This window comes from Rutidosis leptorrhynchoides, chromosome 1 (genome assembly GCF_046630445.1).
Source record: "Rutidosis leptorrhynchoides isolate AG116_Rl617_1_P2 chromosome 1, CSIRO_AGI_Rlap_v1, whole genome shotgun sequence".
Classification (NCBI taxonomy): Eukaryota; Viridiplantae; Streptophyta; class Magnoliopsida; order Asterales; family Asteraceae; genus Rutidosis; species Rutidosis leptorrhynchoides.
This window is the reverse complement of record NC_092333.1, coordinates 142,601,042-142,622,797: the sequence shown is the minus strand read 5'-3', so window position 1 is coordinate 142,622,797 and position 21,756 is coordinate 142,601,042. Positions and strand designations below refer to the sequence as shown.

The following is a 21,756-nucleotide window of genomic DNA, read 5'->3' as shown; positions in this document are numbered from 1 at the left end:
CGATATAAATGACTACAGTAGTTATGATAATCAAAGTTGCAGTACTTTTGGTCAGGAATAAGTTATTCTTTTGATATGAGAAATATATGGCAATCTCATATATATAAGTGCCAAACAAGAACTATAACATAAATTCATTTTTATTTAACATCTCCCTTTTCTTTAATCAGACATCTCTTCACTTTTATACCTTACACAGTCTAGTAACGACTAGGAACCACTTGCATTAACAGACAAGTGGTACCCCGTGGTATCCGGGTTCATGGGATGAGAACTTCGTTGGTCGAATCCAGTGGGAGTCATTTTCAGATCGTGCATTGTGAATAGTTAATTTGAGGTTTCTCTTGGGGGGGTTTCTTTAGATTGTTCCTTCTGGATGGTTATTATGGGTTTCCTCCTAACACGTGATCCCGATATGATCAGGTGGGTGACTTATGACACTCGTCAGTGACTTCTAACATGTTTTTAAGGAAAAAAATATCGAATAAGATGGTTCCAATATTAACTTAGAACGCAATCAATCAAACTTACCACCTTTCAATTACATTTGTATGACAGGAAAAGTACCGTTTCATCCTAATTATTATCATACTTGCAAGATTGCGACACTTGAAAAAATCAATGTATATCATCATATGCCATCATTTGAAGAGGTTAGAACCATGCACAACGCTAAGACAACGAGCTTCGTTGTCTTACGTGTCCACGAACAACATGCCTTGTGGGGATGTGTTTAAAATTTACTTTGTCAACGTTGTAGTGGCAGGCCACAAACAACTACAACAGAAATGAAAATTTTTGATTGGCCATGTTTTTAATTTTTTTATTAGTTTATTCATCCAACTATCAATTGTATGTTACCACATACAACACTCCACAACACTACAACATAACATTTACCACAATGTTCACCCCTTCCCACAACACCGTCACACCAACGTAATCCCTCTATTTTTTAAAGCAAGCATTGTATTAAAACAACGAACCGAGTACAACGAGAAAAACTATTTACAAATGACCAAACGAGCTTATACAAACTAATTAAAAACTAAGAGATATATAGCGTATACGAAATATACAAAAACGAGGAAATTAACTACTAATCTTACTAACAATATGTGGTTAACTTGCAAGAACTATTACATAAATATATATCTATTTGAAATTACATGTATGTTAAAATACTTTCATAAGCAAATTTAAATTTTTTCAGTTATAACAAAGAATAAAAAAATAGCGTAGCCTTTAATGTTCAACGTACAAACATTCATGCTACATCTTCTCCTATATATACATCTTAAAAAACAAACAACACATAACTCTAATGTCGATGATGACGAGAACTTCTTTTTCAAACCGAGTATCAGAAAAGAATTTAAATGCCGCAAATGCAAATGGTAAAATAAATGATTTTTAACGACCACTCGTGGGGTTGCGTTAAGGTGCATAAATATTACGAAATATTATTATACGAAATTCCATGAAAAAGTCGATATTAACCGTTATGTGCAATTCCTTCATGTATGTCAAGCACAATTAAAAGGTTGTCATTAAAAAAATATTTAACTACCATATTAAATGAAATTTTCAATTTAGCAAAGGACTATTTTTGCATTACTCTAAACTTAAAGGGCAAAAACAAAAATCGATCATCAACCATTTTAAACTCCAAAAATTGGGCCTGTTATGTAAATCCACATTTTTGCAAGGGTTGTTGTAAACCCAAAAGCCCTTAAACCTTTGAACCGATTCTATTAAACCCCGCCGCAAACAGCTGCCGTCGACCATCGTATTCACCATGGAGCGATCTCAAAAATCTCACCGGTCTCGTCAATCAGGTCCTTCCGCCAAAAAGAAATCCGATATTGATAAGAAAAAACGCGATATCACCGAAGACAAAAAACAAAACCCTAAGGTTAGCATGTTTTAGGTTAATTCGATGTCTATGTTAGCATGTTTTAGGTTTCTAATTATATTACTGCAATTAGTTTTTCAATTTAGTGCATGAACTTGTATATATCTGTTATTGATATTAATATTGACTGTCTTAGTAATTTAGATTGTCACTGTTGTTCAAATATAACACTAAATGAAGCTTCTTGAAGTCCTATTTAGTTAATGAGATAGCTATATATAAAAGTTTAAAATTACGTTGTCGAAAATGTGATTTGTGTAATTATAGTTGAATATTGATGCTATTAGTTTGAGAATTTTATAGAATATTTCTAAATGTTTTTCAGGCATTTGCTTTTAATTCAACGGTGAAAGCTAAGCGTTTACAGTCACGGGCTACTGAGAAAGAACAACGTCGTTTACACATCCCGACTATCGATCGTAACATAGGGGAACCTGCTCCTTATGTTATTGTTGTGCATGGCCCTCCTCAGGTTCTCTTTGAATAAAATATTATAATTTATAAATAAGTGAATTTGAATAGAATAAATATGGCGTTCTGCTAATTGTATATGTGTAAGCATTATTTTTTTTGTATGATTAACTGTAATTGTAATATATGTTAGGTAGGAAAGTCATTACTTATAAAGTCTCTTGTGAAGCATTACACGAAGCATAATATACCTGATGTACGAGGCCCTCTTACTATAGTATCAGGTATGTGTATTAGAGGTTATTATGTATTTAACGAGTAGTCATATCATTCTTGAAGTTTGTAATACACTCCTTTATGTTTTATGTTAGGTAAGCAAAGGCGGCTACAGTTTGTTGAGTGCCCAAATGATATTAATGGTATGATTGATGCTGCGAAATTCGCTGATCTGGCACTGTTGCTTATTGATGGAAGTTATGGTTTTGAAATGGTGAGTATTTGATTCTAATTTGTTTCTTACTTCTGTAATTGTTTTACATTAGATTTATTGATGGACTTTATTTTGCAGGAAACATTTGAGTTTCTTAATATTATGCAAGTTCATGGATTCCCAAAAGTTATGGGTGTTTTAACACACCTTGATAAGTTTAAGGATGTTAAGAAACTCAAAAAGACAAAACAACGACTTAAACATCGTTTCTGGACCGAGATTTATGACGGAGCCAAACTATTTTATTTATCTGGTCTGATTCATGGAAAGTAAGTAGCTTAAAGCTTATTTCTTTATGCTAAAATAGGTTAAACCTTATATTTTTGTTTAACAATCATACTAACAATATGTTATAAAGCTTTACATATAGGTAATTACCCGTAAAAAGTATTCATATCCATGTTTAAAATAGCAAAATTGCACAACAATTGAAGAAAAAACCTTAAAAATTGTGTTTTTTGTTTGTATTGTATATATCTAACTCTGTTTTGTCAACTGTTTATAATTGGTAAACAGGTATGTCAAGCGTGAGGTTCATAACCTTGCTAGATTTATATCTGTTATGAAGTTTCATCCTTTATCTTGGAGAACATCTCATCCGTATGTTTTGGTTGATCGTTTTGAAGATGTTACACCCCCAGATAAAGTGTCCACTAACAAAAAGTGTGATCGAAACGTGACATTATATGGCTATTTGCGTGGCTGCAACATGAAAAAAGGCACCAAGGTTCATATTGCTGGTGTGGGCGATTATAGTGTAGCGGGTGTAACGGGTTTAGCCGATCCTTGCCCGTTACCTTCAGCTGCAAAAAAGAAGGGATTACGTGACAAAGAAAAGCTGTTCTATGCACCTATGTCTGGCATTGGAGATCTTTTATATGATAAAGATGCTGTTTATATAAACATTAATGATCACTTTGTTCAGTTTTCTAAAACGGGGAATGAAGATGAAACATCCCAAAAAGGTTTTTCTTTACCTGTTTTTATATTAAGTTTGCTTAGTGTGATGTGACTGATAATAGTTAAGTTATACCATGTGCTGATGTCATCTTGTTTTCAGGAGCGGATAGGGATGTCGGCGAGGTTCTTGTGAGATCGCTTCAAAACACAAAATTTTCAGTTGATGAGAAGTTAAATAAAAGTTTTATCAACTTTTTCAGTCCAAAAACTAACAATTTAAGAGAAATTACAAATGGTGATGATGGAGACCTTGCTAATCATAATGACTCCATAGTTACTACTGAGGAACTTGATACTGTTGAATCTGATGATGAAAGTGACGATGACGATTTAGATGACTCGAAAGAAGTAAAGAACATTGAAGATGAAGATAATAAGCAGGCGGTTGCAGGCAAAAACGTTGAGGAAGAAGTTGAGTTTCATGAAGGAAGGATGAGGAGAAAGGCAGTTTTTGGAAATGAAAGTGAGCTTGATGATCAGGAGGTAATTTTATATTTTATATATATTTTAATAATAGATATAGATATAGGTATATGTTATATGTATACATGTTATATAGGGGAAGGATCAAATGAGAATTAACAAAAAGTTGAGAACTTTGAGAACCATGAGATTATGTGTTAGTTCACATGTGAATATCAGTGGAGGTTTAAATGAGAAAAGGATAATGTAAGTGTCAAAGCACATTCGTTCACATGAGATTCTACACTTTAATTACAATAAATTGAATTGTTTTTTACATGTAATTTGATTGTTTTAGTAGATTCAAATGCAAATCTCTGTCGACACTTGAAACTCATTACACGTGAACTAACTAGTAATGTTGTGGTTCTCACCCTTCTCAACTTTGTGTTGGTTCTCTTATAAATTTCTCTTTATATACATATACATTAGATGCATACATATGCATGTATCTGTATGTATACAAGTATATAATAGAATGATTAGATAATCTAATTGTCGTCTTGAGATATCCATTTTTAGTTATTTTAAGGTTGTGTATGGTTGCAGGCCACTGATGACGATGAGGAAGCTGAAGATGAGGATGAGGATGCAGATGATAATTCAGACGATTCTTCTGATGATGAAGATGACGCTGAAGGTGAAGTTCATATGTTTAATCTTTACTTATTTGCAGGTGTTCGTATCTCTGCAAATTAAAGTCGAAGTTTGTATAAGATTATGAAGTTTTTATTTTTAGCTGTCTCTGTTTCTTTTTTGCCTAATGTTAGAACTTTTGTTTTGTTGCAGAAAATATGGGGAATGATTCAAAATGGAAAGAGTCATTGGTTGAGAGGACACTATCAAGGAAGACCACTAATCTTATGCAACTTGTGTATGGAAATTCTGAAACAATTTCAAATGATTCTATTCATGAAGAAATCAACGATGATGAAAGCGATGATGATGAGTTTTTTAAGCCCAAGGGAGAAGGAAACAAGGTTTGGCCTACGCATGTGTTATTCCTTAATCGATTTTGCTTCGATGTTTACTCGATGGTTGATATATTTAACCTTTTGACCCTTTGTATGATCTGATCCAGAAATCAAGTAAAGGATTGGAGGGTGATCAAGTAGATAATGAAGATAGTTCCAAATTTACCAATTATGCTAACACGAAAGACTGGAAAGATGTTGAAACAATTGAAAGTATTTGTGATCGTTTTGTAACTGGAGATTGGTCAAAGGCTGCTCGCCGAGGGAAAGTTGATGAGGTAGACGATGAGAATGATGAGGACGGTCCGGTCTTTGGTGAGTTTGAAGACTTGGAAACTGGTGAGAAGCATGAAGGTGATAAAACGGGCGATGATAACAAGGATGCTGACCCGATTGCCGAAGAACGGAGGCTTAAAAAACTTGCTCTTCGTGCAAAGTTTGATGCTCAATATCCTTGAAAATGACTATTAATTTATCATGATTATTATAGGTAGCAAAATGGTGGGATGGTTATTTAGGTTAGCATGACCCGGTTTTGAGTACGGGCTAAAACAGGCCATGTCTGGTTCGGTTGGTCTTTTATCCATAATTTACATGTTATATACGATTACATATACTATAATAAGCTATTTTCTATATTTGAAATGAGTTAGAAGTCTGCAAGTGTTAATAACACTTTCTATCGCTGTCAACCCATTGGACTTGATTTTAGCCAACAAAAATTGATGGACTTCTTTGAATTGCCAGGGATTAACCATATCCAGTTGACCCCTTCACCTATTCATAAGTAAATGGGCTGAATTTGCTACCTTTGTTGTTGTGCATAAGTACTTTTACCATCTTGTGTGTTATTCTATACACAATTGTTTGTTTGTTTCACTTTGTGAATTTATTGTTTGGTATATGGTATATGATGCATTTGTACCCTTGATTCTTACGTACATACAATGGGGATGAATCTCCTGATGAAGATGACAAAAAACATAAAGTCAAAGATAATAGTAGCCAGGCTAACGAGGGTGGTTTTCTCGATAAGGTAATATTTCATTATTAAATAGTTTCATTATTAATTATTAATAATGTTCTGGTTTTAAATATTTCTAAACATCCATAAAATGTGAGTATTGGATTTATTCCCATGTATTGAAAAGATCTTTTATATGTTGTAATTTGTTAAAAGAAAAAAATATGTTGGTTGTATTACTGTAAGTAAACTTCATTAACATCTAAATGTTATATAAAACCAGATAATGGGTACTTGGTAAATTCATGCGTTAGTTAATTAGGACTATACAATACAATAAAATTAGTTAAAATAATGACATCATTAATAAAATTTTCAAAATAGGGTCTCGTTAATCAACAAAAATGGGACACCTCATTGATTCTCAGGGAAAAGTTATGTCACGGTTATTTCGTATATAGAATTTACTGATATTGATGATTGGCTCTCACAGTTAAAGGAGGAAGTTGAACTTCAAAGACAAAGGAATATCGCTGAACTTAACGATCTCGATGAGGCCACAAGGATAGACATAGAAGGTTACCGAACAGGAACCTACCTTAGATTAGAGATTCACAATGTTCCTTATGAAATGATTGAACATTTCGATCCGTGCCATCCTATTCTTGTTGGTGGAATAGGTCTTACCGAGGAAAATGTTGGATACATGCAGGTAATTTTTAATAGAAGTTTCTAATTGATTATCTTAATCTGGTTTCACATTTTGACATTATGATGTTTGGGATTTTTTTTTCTTTTTCAGACTAGGTTTAAGCGTCATAGGTGGCACAAAAAGGTTCTAAAGACTAAAGATCCCATAATTGTTTCTATCGGATGGAGACGTTACCAGACTCTACCTATATACGCCATTGAGGATGTTAATGGACGTCATCGTATGCTAAAATATACCCCTGAGCATATGCACTGTCTTGCCATGTTTTGGGGCCCACTTGCACCTCCAAACACCGGGGTCGTGGCTGTTCAGAATTTGTCAAACAGTCAGGTTAGCTCCCCTTTTATGATATAAGAACGTTTCGATAGCTAATATTTTGATCGTATATTCGTATTCAATGCTAAAGGCGTATAATGTAATTCTTCCAGGCATCATTCAGAATCACAGCAACTGCAGTTGTGTTGGAATTCAACCATGCTGCAAAAATTGTTAAGAAGATTAAACTAGTTGGTGAACCTTGCAAGATTTACAAGAAAACTGCACTTATTAAAAAAATGTTCACTTCTGATCTTGAAGTAGCCAGATTTGAAGGTGCATCGATTCGTACTGTTAGTGGCATACGTGGGCAGGTCAAAAAGGTGTGTATGATTGTTTTGCTAATACACGATTATTTATCTTCTCACGATACACATATGCATATAGATATGAAGAAAATAATTAATTTAGTTATGTGTCTTAAATGTATACATACAGGCTGGAAAGATTGAGCTAGGTAATAAACCGAAAAAGAAGGGAGGACAAGTTGAAGAAGGAATTGCTCGATGCACATTTGAGGATAAAATTTTGATGAGTGATATTGTTTTTTTGCGTGCTTGGACTCAAGTTGATGTCCCGTGTTTTTACAACCCGTTGACAACTGCCTTGCAACCCCGTAATGAGACATGGCATGGTGTGAGAACAGTAGCAGAATTGAGGAGAGAATATAATCTTCCCATTCCCGACAATAAAGATTCCCACTACAAGGTAATCATCTATCGGTGGTGACAAAATGGGCGGGTTGGGTAATGATTAAAATTGTATTTGCTTATGGTGGAGTCAGGATCATTTTTACCTGTTCAAAAATCTTGCTATATAATTTTTACAGTATTTGTATAATTCAGATTCATACTTACTAGCTGTATTCATATAATTGTTCTGACAGCCAATAGATAGGCCGTTAAGGAAGTTCAACCCAATAGTCGTTCCCAAGTCATTGCAAAGTGTACTTCCATTCCGGTCAAAGCCGAAAGACATGAAGTCAAAGAAGGATGCGAGAGCAGTTGTCCCGGAACCACATGAGCGAGATGTCCATAAACTTGTCCAGCATCTGCAGCTCATTAGGCATAACAAAGTACGTTTTTTTTATTTTTACTTTCACTTGCATATTTAATCACTGTGAAAAAATTTAAGGAATAATATCTCGTTATTTCATTAAGAGTTGATACCATATACTGGAAAGCTTAATAAACTACTTGTATATCATTACCTCTAACAATTACCTCAACCTATAGGGTTTAAGTTGAGTGATGTGTATAACTAGATCTTGCTGAATTCGTTGGTGCTATCTTTTGTGTTTTATTTGCCCAATAACTTGATCATTGTAGTGCTAATAATGTGTTTGGATGTACGTTTGGAAATGATTATGCTAATGTATTGATTTAAAAAATGAGTTGTAATAAAATTAAGTGGTAGGAACTAGTGTTCCCTTTTGCTGTCTGAAGTTATTGTCATAATCAAATAATCCGCTGTTCGAGTGCTTTGAGGAATTTGTTAATCCAAACTCTAAATTTGATTAATGTGGGTACAGGTGGTAATAAAATTAGATCCTTATTTTTAATCATACAAATGTGTTTTCATTTTTTAATTCTTTTTTGCTTGATTTTCAGATGAAGCAGCAGAAATTGAAGAAACAGGAAAAGAAGAAAAAGCATGACGCAGAGAAAGCCAAGGAAGATTTAATAACAAAAAAACGTCAGCGAGAAGAAAGACGAGATAGATATCGTGCACAAGACAAATTGCAGAAGAAAATGCGCCGAGAATGAACCCTGTTGCATCATGTATGAATCGATAGTTTGAGTTGCTACTCTTTGATGTTGCTGTTTCTGTTACATTTTTGAAGGGTCGATAACAAGTCAGAGACGAGAGTGCATTAATTATCGAGTTAAGGTCGTACTGCAGGTTAAATCTCACAGTTTTGTATTAGAATCAAGCAAATTTATGAAACTGGAATACTTTGTGCACATTCAAAGAGAGTTGAGCTTTCAATTTGATTTCTGTTGTATCACATTACATGATTTTTTGAGTTTATAGCTTTGAACGAATACAACTTAAATTTTACGTGATTTTTAGGTTATAATTTTTCTACAAAGGCGATTTAGTTTTAACAAATGTTTTGGGTTTGTTACTCGACGTTCCACCATCTTGCAAGTTTAGGCTGATAAACATTTGTATTTTAGAGATATAAGATATATATTCAACTTAAGCTGAATCATAAAAATCGAATTTCAACGGTTTTTAGAAGTCTTTGCCTTCACTTTCGCGCTGGTGAGGAAAAATTTCAGAACAAACTCCTTCACTACTTGCCTTGATTTATTGTACGCTTTCCATTAAATTTTGTAGCTTCAGTTTGATTAGTTAACATAGTGGGTCTAAGTCATCGACGAAAACGTGTTAAGGATGACACGAAATTAGTATCTCTTTAACATATGAGAGGACTTGATGTAACAGGCCAGTTCCTGAGAGTGGTCGTAGAGGTTTAAAAAGCGGAAAGGTACCGCCATTAATAAGTGATGATGTTTTAATGTAAAGAGAACAAGTACATATTGCAAGACTACATTCGTGTAAGCACCAGGTTACAATTTCTTTCACACAATTGTATTCCAAATATAAAAAAACAACAGAGTCTAGTCAATAAATTAAAACATTCACCATTTTAAACATTACATCGCCACCATCAACACCGTCTAGATTAAAAGACACTGTTTACACATATGGTTTTGTAAGTAGAAAAAACTTTAGGAATACGAACAGCCTCTCGTCATTCACATGAAAACACCAAACTGTCATCTCAACTTCATGTACCTCATCATTGAATCAAACTCATCCTTAATCCGTTTGCATGGCTCCAGCATGATACTTCTCCAACTCTGCATCTAGATCTTCCGCAGACACCTTCTCAGCACGTTCTCCCCCTCTGCCTCTTCCCCTGCCTCTACCACCAGCACCCCTGCCGCCACCGCCACCACGGCCGCCGCCACCACCTCCCTGGGGCCTCATTGTCCGACCATTACCTCTCAGTCTTCCCATAACTCCACCTCTGTTAATTAGTTATTTGTCAATATGTCAAATATAAATGTAACTAGATAGCTCATGTACTCAGCAACTAAATTAATGTATGTACCATGCATTAATGGTTCGGCTAAGGGGTTCTCAATATCTCATTATACGATAATTCAAAGTTTTTTTTTAACAAATTTTGTAGTTATAAAAGAAGTCCTTTTTGGTCATTTAATTTGGGAAAAGATCACGGACTATTCTGGATAGGCCGCTTACATCAGAGTTAAAAATTACTCGCCCTCCCGGGTAATCAACCAGGAAAAACCTCATAACTTTTTATACTTAAACCCTTGATATCAACCAACTTGATGTTTAGAAGATGTATTATGCATTAAGGGTTCGCCTAAGTGGTTCTCATTACATGACGATTCAAGGGTCTTTTATTTTTATTTTGCTAACGATAAGGGTTGTCGCCAACACGCGTAATACAGTTGAAAATTCATGTAACCGCCACCACCAAATTATGTACAATTGTTTTAAGCACGCTAACGACAACCCTAAGGGCTGTCAAGTGTCAATAGCAAAATCCTTTTTTTTAGTGTTTTTTTTTTACCTTGTGGGTGCACCACCAGCATCATTACCCATGTTTGTTCCTACCAATTCGATCTTCATAGGCTTTCCATCTAATTGAACATTATCATATTTCTTGATAGCCACTTCTGCATCTCTGCGTCTTGAAAACACTACTTCCGCCGTTCCCTATGAATATAAATACTTACTAAATAACACCATGAAGGCAATAAGATTTCTTGGATGGATGGGATTATTTCCGAATTCGAGTGAGTACCTTTGATCTGCCACTCCTATCGTAGTGAACTGTTGCTCGTTTTATGTCACCAACCTCTGTGAAGAGTTCCTGTAATAAAAATCATACTTTTATTAATGAATTGCAGCTTTTAATGCTCATTCTTGTCACGTCTTAACTTTTAAGCCAACTACTAAAGCTAATTTATTAGAGTAAACTATTAAATAATAATACATATACCAAGTCAAAACATAAAGAGCTCAAGAATGCAAGATCACCAGTTCCCAGTAAATAGCTTTGGATTTAAAATATGGACATATTCAATATAATTCCCTACAACAAATATCTACATAGAGTACAGCTGAACTAAGTGGTTAAGTGACCTTGTGCCACTTCATTGTTAAGGTGGGCTAAGTGGGTGCCTAAGTGGTTGACATGAACATTTAGCATATAATCATCCGAAGGCTAAAATTTTATACACTTCTTGAAAGACCCATGTGGCCAACCAAAGCAGTAGCAAAAGCACAACTCCTACATGGCAGTTTAAAACGACTGCAACTAACCGGGATAGTAGTATCCAGTTTCAACAAACTACCACGAGAACTAGGTATAAGGTAATCCGAACTATGAGCCTTCAAGTATCATGTCAAAACCTCAGGGACCTCAAAAGTGTAGGTTCCATTCGCAGAGAGTCAATATTTAACACATACACCCAACAAACTAAAAGCTTTCTACTCATTTAACAGTAATCAAGAACATAATCCAGATTAGTCATCACATCCTACAAAATTACCTTGATATCCTCATTGGAAACACCATAATCTAGATTACTTATAAGAAGTTTCGTGCCAGTCTCGATCCCAGATGATACCCTGTTTGATCTTGCAGGGTATGCTGCAGCATGACCTTCATACATATCGTGTCCCCACGTCGTCTCTGGTGCTTCAACCTGTATCATAATATTACAAAAAACAGCATATAAATCAAAATACTCAGCTTCGAATCTTTAAAGTATTAACTCACACACAAACACATTCGAAAAGTAAAAAAGTAACCCAAATAACTACAGTAAAATAATACAAGTGACTATTTTCGCATAAGTGAAGTAAATTGAGCTCAAGTAACCAATTCAAACAGATAAAACACATTGATTAGACAAATTAATTGTGCTTGTTATTAAATTAATTACCTTTTTGGCGCCATATGGTGTGGATCGATTGGAAGCACGATTGGGCAAACGACGAGATGGACCGGGACCCGAATTACGAGATTTGGATCTAGGGTTTTCGGATTCTCGTGATTTCTTGTTCATCTTTATCATGTCATCGAGAGACAAGTCTAGTTTAGACATGATTGATAGTTCGATCGATTGATTCTGAAAACCCTAGAAATAATTGGAGAAGTTTGAGTGGGAATTTAGGGTTTATGTTTGAAAACCCAGCAAGTTACTATTACTACTTAACGTAAAGAGGTAATCGATAATCATATGGAAATTGATAGTTTGCTACCTTCAAGTATTTGAATTTTATTTTAAAGATATGATGTTTATGTATTGTCATAGTTAGTCCCTCAGTTACATCATTTGATGATTATTAAGTTACTTTTCATTTGGGTGATTGTTGGTGACAACGATCGTTGATTTATTGGCGACTTGACTGACTCTTAGAGCCTAAATTAATTTACAGGCAGGATTTAAAACCCACAAAAATTTGATTCTACCATTTTCATAGCGTCTATTATTATTTTTATTTAAAAAAAAACTTTTTCCCACTTAAAGGCCGGAGGTTCTCTCGGAAGCAATATCTTTTTCCGTCAAATAAAGAGAGGGATGACTTTCTCTACTCTTAAGAGTGTTTCACTCTGGGCGGAGAAATGACTTGTCTTTATTCTCGGATAGGGGAATGATTGTCTACAGCTCACATCTCCCACACACCATTCATGTGGTATAATTTAAATTTACCTTGAAGGTTTTTCTTATTATACAAGAGAGAATTTAAATTAAAATAAGCTCAATGATCTTACATGTTAGATCAACACTAATACGTAGCTTTGAACCTATATTTGATCTTTATGTTAGAATATTGAATAAGACGGCCTACACTAACAAAACCTAACGAAATACAATTAATACAAATAAAAGAAAAAATTACACAGTTGGTCTTTCATATTTGCCACTAATGTTCAATTTTAACACGGTTGATCAATCAACTATACACTTAATTTATGATTGGTCCCTCATCATCCTGACGGATATTAGTGTCAGTTTGTTAAATGTGTTATAATTCAGTAGGCTTATAACTACCTTTAGTGGTTTGATTCTTGATGTTATAATTCAGTAGGCTTATAACTACCTTTAGTGGTTTGATTCTTGATGTTATAATTCAGTAGGCTTATAACTACCTTTAGTGATTTGATTCTTGATTTAGAATACTAATAATAAAGTGTAAGAAACAAAGATGATAATGGAGAGAAAGAAAGAAACACTTTGTAAGTGTGAGAAATGGTGCAAGTTTAATGCTTGCATTCATGAGTATTTATAGCCTAAAATCTCAATATAAAAATACATACTTTGTGTACCAAAATTGACTATATGTATACACCAAAATTGACTATCCATATCTATATTATTATTATTATTATAACACTCCCCCTTGGATAGCAATTTTATTTTGTTGAAGATCAACTATAAATTACTGCCTCGTTAAAAACCTTGCTAAAGAAAACCCAGTGGGAAAAAACTTTAGCTAAGGGAAAAAGAGTGCAGCATGGAGTTGACTCCCCCTCAAGTAGACATCGCTTCAGCTGTTACATCTTTTGAACATGTCTCATGCCAATGTTATGAACGTGTGTTCTGAAAATAGCAGTTGGAAGTGCTTTCGTGAAAAGATCAGCAGAGTTTTTGCTAGATTGCACATATCTCATTTCAATCTGGTTGTCCTTAATGAGATTTTGAGTGTATGAGAAGAATCTAGGTGGTATGTGTTTTGTTCGGTCACTTTTGATATACCCTTCTTTCATCTGTGCTATGCAAGCTGCATTATCTTCATAGATAGTTGTTGGACTTTTATCGCGTTCTAGTCCACAAGAATCAGTAATGAGTTGTGTCATTGATCTCAACCAAAAACATTCTCGAGTAGCTTCATGTAATGCAATCACTTCGGCATGATTTGACGATGTAGCAACAAGTGTTTGTTTTTGAGAACGCCATGATATTGCAGTACCTCCATTTAGGAATACATATCCAGTTTGAGATTTAGCTTTATGTGGATCAGATAAATAACCTGCATCTGCATAACCAACCAAATCTTGTTTTGATTCGTTAGAATAAAATAATCCTAAATCAGTAGTTCCTCGAAGGTATCGAAATATGTGTTTGATCCCATTCCAGTGTCTTTTGGTAGGAGCAGAGCTGAACCTTGCCAACAAATTAACTGCAAAAGAAATGTCAGGTCTTGTACAATTTGTAAGATACATAAGAGCTCCAATTGCACTAAGATATGGTACTTCTGGTCCAAGAATGTCTTCTTGATCTTCACATGGACGAAATGGATCAGCTTCAACATTGAGTGATCTAACAACCATAGGAGTACTTAATGGTTTTGCCTTGTCCATATTGAAACGTTTCAAAATCTTTTCAGTATATGTTGTTTGATGTACAAGTAAACCATTAGGCATATGCTCAATTTGTAAACCAAGGCAATACTTGGTTTTTCCGAGATCTTTCATTTCAAATTCTTTCTTTAGAAGTTGAATGGCTTCATGGATCTCTTTATTTGTACCTATGATGTTAAGATCATCAACATAAACAGCTATGATCACATATCCGGATGTTGTTTTCTTAATGAAAACACAAGGGCAAGTAAGATTATTTGTATACCCTTTGCTTATCAAGTAATCACTTAATCGGTTATACCACATACGTCCCGATTGTTTTAACCCATATAAAGATCTTTGTAATTTAATCGAATACATTTCTTTGGGTTTTGCATTTGATGCTTCTGGTACCTTAAATCCTTCAGGTATCTTCATATATATATCACTATCAAGTGATCCATATAGATAAGCAGTCACAACATCCATGAGATGCATTTCTAAATTTTTAGAAACTGCCAGACTGATTAAGTACCTAAAAGTAATTGCATCCATAACAGGAGAATAAGTTTCTTCATAATCAATTCCCGGTCTTTGAGAAAAACCTTGAGCTACAAGTCTAGCTTTATACCTTGTAACTTCATTTTTCTCATTTCTTTTTCGGACAAAAATCCATCTGTATCCTACAGGTTTCACATCTTTAGGAGTGAGAATGATGGATCCGAAAACTTTTCTTTTATTGAGTGATTCTAATTCAGCTCGTATTGCTTCTTTCCATTGAGCCCAATCATGTCTATTTTGACATTCAACCATAGATGTTGGTTCTGGATCATCATCATTATTCATGATGTCATATGCAACATTAAATGAAAATTTCTCATCAAGATTTTTCATTTCATTTCGGTTCCATAATATTTTTGAATATGCATAATTGATTGCAATTTCTGTATTGACATCATCAATATCCTCTGCAGTAGGAGTACTGATTTGTGGTTCTTCTTGAACACTTTCTTTTACTTCATTATCAGCTGATTTTCTTTTTCGAGGATTTTTATCCTTTGAACCGATTGGTCTTCCACGTTTCTGACGTGGCAAAGATTCATGAGTGACGTTATTGCCAGCTTTTGGAATTTCAATTCGAGCTGGAGTATTTACTGCTGGTATATATGATTTTGTCACCGTTTTTGTATCTGTAAATGCATCAGGCAATTGATTTGCAAGTTCTTGTATATGCATTATCTTTTGAACTTCTGTCTCGCATTCTTTTGTGCGAGGATCAAGATACTTTAATTGAGGTTCACACCATGAAACATCATTTTCTTTATTTTTCATTTCTCCCCCTAATCTAGGGAACAATGTTTCATTAAAATGACAATCAGCAAAACGTGCTGTAAAAACGTCACCTGTCATAGGTTCAATATACCTTAATATTGAAGATGTTTCATATCCAACATATATTCCCAACCTCCTTTGAGGACCCATTTTTGTACGTTGTGGTGTCGCAATTGGAACATACACTGCACAACCAAATGTTCTAAGATGGGAAATATTTGGCTCTTGACCAAAAGCAAGTTGTAGGGGGGAATATTTATGACTTGCACTTGGTCTGATGCGAATCAATGCAGCAGCATGTAAAATTGCATGACCCCATATAGATACAGGGAGTTTTGTTCTCATTATCAATGGTCTAGCGATTAACTGTAAACGTTTAATCAATGACTCGGCTAAACCATTTTGTGTATGCACATGAGCAACAGAATGTTCAACAACAATTCCTATAGACATGCAATAGTCATTAAATGCTTGAGATGTAAATTCACCAGCATTATCAAGTCTCACCCTTTTAATGGTGTAATCAGGAAAATGAGCTCTCAATTTAATAATTTGGGCAAGAAATTTTGCAAATGCCACATTACGGCTTGATAACAGACAAACATGAGACCATCTGCTAGATGCGTCTATTAGAACCATGAAATATCTAAATGGTCCACATGGTGGATGAATTGGTCCACATATATCACCTTGAATTCTTTCAAGAAACATTGGTGATTCTTTCTCAACCTTAAGTGGTGAGGGTCTAGTTATCAATTTTCCAAGAGAGCAAGATGTACATGGAACCATTGTATCATGATGGATTTTTCTATCCTTTAGTGGATGTCCATGAGTACATTCAATAATCCTTTTCATCATTGTTGATCCTGGATGGCCTAATCTGTTATGCCATAAACTGAATACACCAGGATCAATATATTTTTCGTTAACTACCATATGTATTTCTGGTACATTTATATGTGTATAATGTAATCCAGAACTAAGTCTTGGCAGTTTTTCAACCACATGACTCTTGTCAGTGATACTTAAATATTTCTCATTTTCTGTTGTCACTGACTGATAATCATACCCGTTAAGGTATATGTCGGAGAAACTCAATAAATTTCTGCTTGACTTGGGAGAAAATAAGGCATCATTTATTAAAAATTTTGTACCATTTGGTAGTATGAAATTTGCCTTTCCTATCCCTTTTATCAAGTTAGCAGGTCCTGATATTGTATGTATAGTTCCTTCCGTTGGTTTTAGATCAATAAAATATTTCTCGGATTTAAGTATAGTGTGTGTAGTTCCACTGTCTGCTATACAGAGATCTCCACCACTTGATTGATGTTGTATTCCAGCAAAATTCATATTGAACTTCATATATAAGAAATAAATAGTGAGTACATTAATATTACACAATATTTTAAACGCAAATAGATAGTACTGAAACATTTAGCAAACATAATGACAAAGACAGACGATATTAAATCGTTTATTTTTCAAAAGACACACAACTTAAACATTCAAGAAATCTTCATATAAATCAGATGGTTTCTCAGTGACTGTTGGATCAATATTATCCACAAAATTTACTTCCTTTTCTTTACCTTTTAGCGAATCCTGATACATCTTAACAAGATGTTTAGATGTTCGGCAAGTATTAGCCCAGTGGCCCATTCTACCACATCTGTAGCAAGATTCTTCAGAATTTTTAGAAGAATTTTCTTCAACATCTTGTTTAATGGGCTTGTTTTGTGGTTGATATTTATATTTTCGTGGATTACTATTTCTTTGACCACCACGGCCACGACCACGACCACGTCCACGCCCATTACCATTACCATAAGGATGGTTTCTACCATAGTTATGGCTTTTGGCATGATGATGGTGATGGTTATTATAACCACGACCTTGCCCGCGTCCTTGTCCCTGTTTATAATTATTTGCAGTATTTGCTTCAGGGATTGCAAGTGTACCAGTAGGACGGGATTGCTGATTTTTCATTAATAGCTCATCATTTTGCTCTGCAACTAAGAGATATGAATTAAGTTCAGGATATGTTTTGAACTTTAGCATTCTCAAATTTCTTTGCACTGTGATGTTTGCAGCATTCATTGTGGAGAAAGTTTTCTCCATCATGTCTGCATCACTAATTTCATGTCCACAGAATTTAAGTTGTGAACATGTATTATACAGAGCTGAGCTGTATTCATTTACTTTCTTAAAGTCTTGGAACCTTAATGTTCTCCATTGTTCCATTGCAGCTGGAAGTAAAATTTCTCTTTGATTATTGAATCTGCTTTTGAGACCTTCCCATAAAACATGGGGATCTTCTACAGTCACATAATTATTTTGTAAGCATTCATCAATATGTTGATGAATAAAGCAACATGCCGTAGCTTGTTCTTTTTCAGAACAAGTGTTGTTTTCATTTATGGTTTCAAGAATGCCCATTGATTTAAGATGCATTTTTACTTTTATAACCCATGGCATGTAGTTGTTTCCAGTTGATTCTAAAGGAGTAAATTTAAGCTTTTCCAGATTCGACATTTTCTATTATCAAAAATTAAAACAAACATCATGATAAATTAGAGTCAATTTATATTCATAAGTATATAAACATTAAACATAAATTTAATATAACATAAATGATAAGTAGGTGACAGTGTCGACCATGTGTAAGCAATCATAAATAAATGTTATATAACAAAAATATAAATATTAGTAAACATAAATGAAAATTTGGCGACAGTGTCGACCATATATTTTTTCAGGTGGTATAACCGACCTATATCATTCTGGTGGTATAACCGACCATATATCATTTTGGTGGTATAACCGACCATATATCATTTTGGTGGTATAACCGACCATATATCATTTTGGTGGCAGAGCCAACCATATTTAGTATTAAGATTATCGTGCTGATAACGTTTTATAATTCAGTAGGCTTATAACTACCTTTAGTGGTTTGATTCTTGATGTTATAATTCAGTAGGCTTATAACTACCTTTAGTGGTTTGATTCTTGATGTTATAATTCAGTAGGCTTATAACTACCTTTAGTGATTTGATTCTTGATTTAGAATACTAATAATAAAGTGTAAGAAACAAAGATGATAATGGAGAGAAAGAAAGAAACACTTTGTAAGTGTGAGAAATGGTGCAAGTTTAATGCTTGCATTCATGAGTATTTATAGCCTAAAATCTCAATATAAAAATACATACTTTGTGTACCAAAATTGACTATATGTATACACCAAAATTGACTATCCATATCTATATTATTATTATTATTATAACAAAATGATACTATATGCGTGACACATAAGAGTATTTTCATCCATATCATCTTCTTTCCTAAATCAATTTTAAATTCTATTTCTTCCCCAATTCTATTTCTCATTTAATGTAATACCTTTATACCTTTATCTTTTTCCTCAAAATTTTAAAAATGCCTTTCATCTTTATCAAAAACTCTGAAATCTTAAAAATCAAAATTAAAACTCAAAAGCAAATCTTAAATTAAAACCAAAGACTACTTGGTTAACAAGACACATACACCCCATATTCTACCTTAATTCAAGTCACCTATGTTCTTCACCTTTCTCTCTGTTTTGAATCGATTACCTCATTTGACTCATTTCTCATTCAACGTACCTGCAACACCGTTCCTCATATTCATCTTCATCTTTTTACCTAAATACTTTTACCTTCATCTTCATCAAACTAATGTATAAACCCAATTTTTCCAAACTCATCTTCAAAACAGAGCTAGACTATATATGGAGATATAATATCCGGCTATTCGAAGTTGACCATAATCGTGACGTAATCACGTTTTTCAGTTGAGTACTCCATTATAATTTTCGTAATTGGCTAAAACAGGCTTTCGCAACTCCATCCGTTAGATAATCTTCAGTTATATGCGTATCTCGCATTCTCGTATTTTGTTTGCTTAAGGCCATCTATTTATTATCAAGAGCTCTGTTCGATAAACATTTAATTATAATCTTTCATATGGCCGGCCCTGAGAATTCGGATGACCAGTGCGAGATGGTCGAAAATATGCCATCTATCAAAATTTTAAATAGCACACCACAATTTTTAAAGGCTTTTTTCCTTTTATTATTATTTTCATTTAAAAGAGTTTACGTGAGCTAGAACTATAAGTCAAAATAAGTCTACTCTATATGAAATTGAAATACTAAATTGATGCCCCTTAATTTTTGTTGCCCTGTGCCGTCGCCCACCTCACACGTCATCAAGCCCGACCCTGATCTTTCATATATATAAATAAATTGATATATAATACTAAAAAGTTATCAATAATAAAAGAAGTTCACGTGCGATTAAATTGTTTGATAAACGAATTTTCGTGATTTGATTTAAAAAAAATTATATAAATTAATGCATAAATATATAGGACTAGCTTAGAGTCAAAAACAAACGTCGATTTGTTGACGACTTGAGTGTCGTTTAGAGCATAAATTGAACTTCAATATACTTTATTAATAAAATATTGAGAGGGAGGATTTTGCAAATATGAAAGACCGATTGTGTAGCACATTTAATCTAGATCAAGTTTATCTAATTTCACCATTTTCAAAAGAAAGAATGATAAAGCTCGACTCATATGAGGTTGCCTTTATATTTTTGAGTAAAACCCCTTTCGGCTTTAGAGTTTTCAAATATCTTTCACATGGGCTGGGCTTATGATCTAAACAATCCAGTCCAAGTTCCAGCCCAATAAAACCCACACTTCGGTCACTTATAAACCCCAAACTCACTCACTCACACAAACCCTAACCCTAGCCACTTTTCATTCTCTCCGCAAACAGAATCCATTCTCCGCCGTATCTCCTCCGTTAACAATCATGGGTCGCGTCCGTACCAAAACCGTGAAGAAGTCCTCTCGCGTCGTCATCGAGCGTTACTACTCCAAAATGACGCTCGATTTCCACACCAACAAGAAGATTCTAGAAGAAGTCGCAATTATTCCATCAAAACGTCTCCGTAACAAGATCGCCGGATTCTCAACTCACTTAATGAAACGGATCCAAAAAGGTCCGGTCAGAGGCATATCATTGAAGTTGCAAGAAGAAGAACGTGAACGCCGTATGGATTTCGTACCTGATGAGTCAGCAATTAAGACTGACCGAATTGAAGTTGATAAGGAAACAATTGATTTGCTTGCGTCACTTGGAATGAGTGAGTTGCCTGGTATCGTGCTTAAGGAAGATGCGCCGCTGGTTTCTGCTTCAATTCCCGGAGCTTATGGTGGTGCTGGTGGCCGTGGTGGATTTGGTGGTGGCGCAAGGAGGTACTGATGAATAATATTAGGGTTTTGATGATTTATGTTATCATGTTTTGTTTCAGGATATGAGTTGTTCTTTTTAATTACTTCTTTATTAAGTTTTTGGATTGCAGTTTGACATTTAAAATGAAAGTGTTTTATGATGATGCTATCATTATTATTATGTGTTTTGGTTATAAGTATTTGCTATGTGTTTGTGTTATTTTTTCAGATAAGATTTTGGGATTAGAGTTGGTGCTTTTGATTAATATAGTGGCTGCTAGTTTTTTGTTTATCATAAGTTAAATTTCTTATCTCTGATAGTTTATGAGCTTAAAAGCTTTGATGAATAGTTTTACAAAAGTGAGCTAGAATGGTATAAGCTGTTAGCCTAAGGAACTGTGTAAGTAGCTAATCCAAAAGGCTATGTAAGTAGTTTATATTACTTTGTACGGAGTAATGTTTTTGTGATTCAATTGTTTGAGAAAGATATGAATTGGTTTTAGAAATGAGCTATATACAACCTGGTTTTGAAGCTTTTTTATGAG

General features: G+C 34.2%; 3 protein-coding genes across 3 annotated transcripts; 2 read left to right on the top strand and 1 right to left on the bottom strand.

The window, feature by feature from the left end:
* The first annotated feature begins 1,713 nt into the window (after positions 1-1,713).
* On the top strand, positions 1,714-9,263 carry LOC139865941 (uncharacterized). Its single transcript, XM_071854060.1, has 17 exons — positions 1,714-1,915; positions 2,241-2,387; positions 2,520-2,610; positions 2,698-2,816; positions 2,895-3,085; positions 3,333-3,781; positions 3,877-4,259; positions 4,788-4,878; positions 5,028-5,218; positions 5,320-5,660; positions 6,155-6,248; positions 6,670-6,888; positions 6,979-7,218; positions 7,317-7,526; positions 7,642-7,911; positions 8,090-8,278; positions 8,814-9,263. The coding sequence occupies exons 1-17, from the start codon at positions 1,799-1,801 to the stop codon at positions 8,967-8,969; spliced, it is 3,498 nt and encodes a 1,165-aa protein (XP_071710161.1). The 5' UTR covers positions 1,714-1,798; the 3' UTR covers positions 8,970-9,263.
* Positions 9,264-9,768: 505 nt separating this feature from the next.
* On the bottom strand, positions 9,769-12,448 carry LOC139865934 (THO complex subunit 4A-like). The gene is made up of 5 exons (XM_071854047.1): positions 12,198-12,448; positions 11,802-11,957; positions 11,051-11,119; positions 10,817-10,962; positions 9,769-10,243 (listed from the first exon to the last, which is right to left on the bottom strand). The coding sequence occupies exons 1-5, from the start codon at positions 12,357-12,359 to the stop codon at positions 10,033-10,035; spliced, it is 744 nt and encodes a 247-aa protein (XP_071710148.1). The 5' UTR covers positions 12,360-12,448; the 3' UTR covers positions 9,769-10,032.
* Positions 12,449-20,716: 8,268 nt separating this feature from the next.
* On the top strand, positions 20,717-21,411 carry LOC139865925 (small ribosomal subunit protein eS17-like). The gene has a single exon (XM_071854038.1). It carries the CDS (start codon positions 20,790-20,792, stop codon positions 21,240-21,242), a length of 453 nt encoding a protein of 150 aa, XP_071710139.1. The 5' UTR covers positions 20,717-20,789; the 3' UTR covers positions 21,243-21,411.
* Positions 21,412-21,756: the final 345 nt, after the last annotated feature.

Coding starts and splice junctions, on each gene's coding strand:
- LOC139865934 (XM_071854047.1), bottom strand. CDS start 12,359: ATGTCTAAACTAGACTTGTCTCTCGATGACATGATAAAGATGAACAAG. Junction 11,958..12,197: donor CACCATATGGCGCCAAAAAG/GTAATTAATTTA, acceptor ATTATGATACAG/GTTGAAGCACCAGAGACGAC. Junction 10,963..11,050: donor ATAGGAGTGGCAGATCAAAG/GTACTCACTCGA, acceptor TTATATTCATAG/GGAACGGCGGAAGTAGTGTT.
- LOC139865925 (XM_071854038.1), top strand. CDS start 20,790: ATGGGTCGCGTCCGTACCAAAACCGTGAAGAAGTCCTCTCGCGTCGTC.
- LOC139865941 (XM_071854060.1), top strand. CDS start 1,799: ATGGAGCGATCTCAAAAATCTCACCGGTCTCGTCAATCAGGTCCTTCC. Junction 4,879..5,027: donor TGATGAAGATGACGCTGAAG/GTGAAGTTCATA, acceptor GTTTTGTTGCAG/AAAATATGGGGAATGATTCA. Junction 7,912..8,089: donor ATAAAGATTCCCACTACAAG/GTAATCATCTAT, acceptor TTGTTCTGACAG/CCAATAGATAGGCCGTTAAG.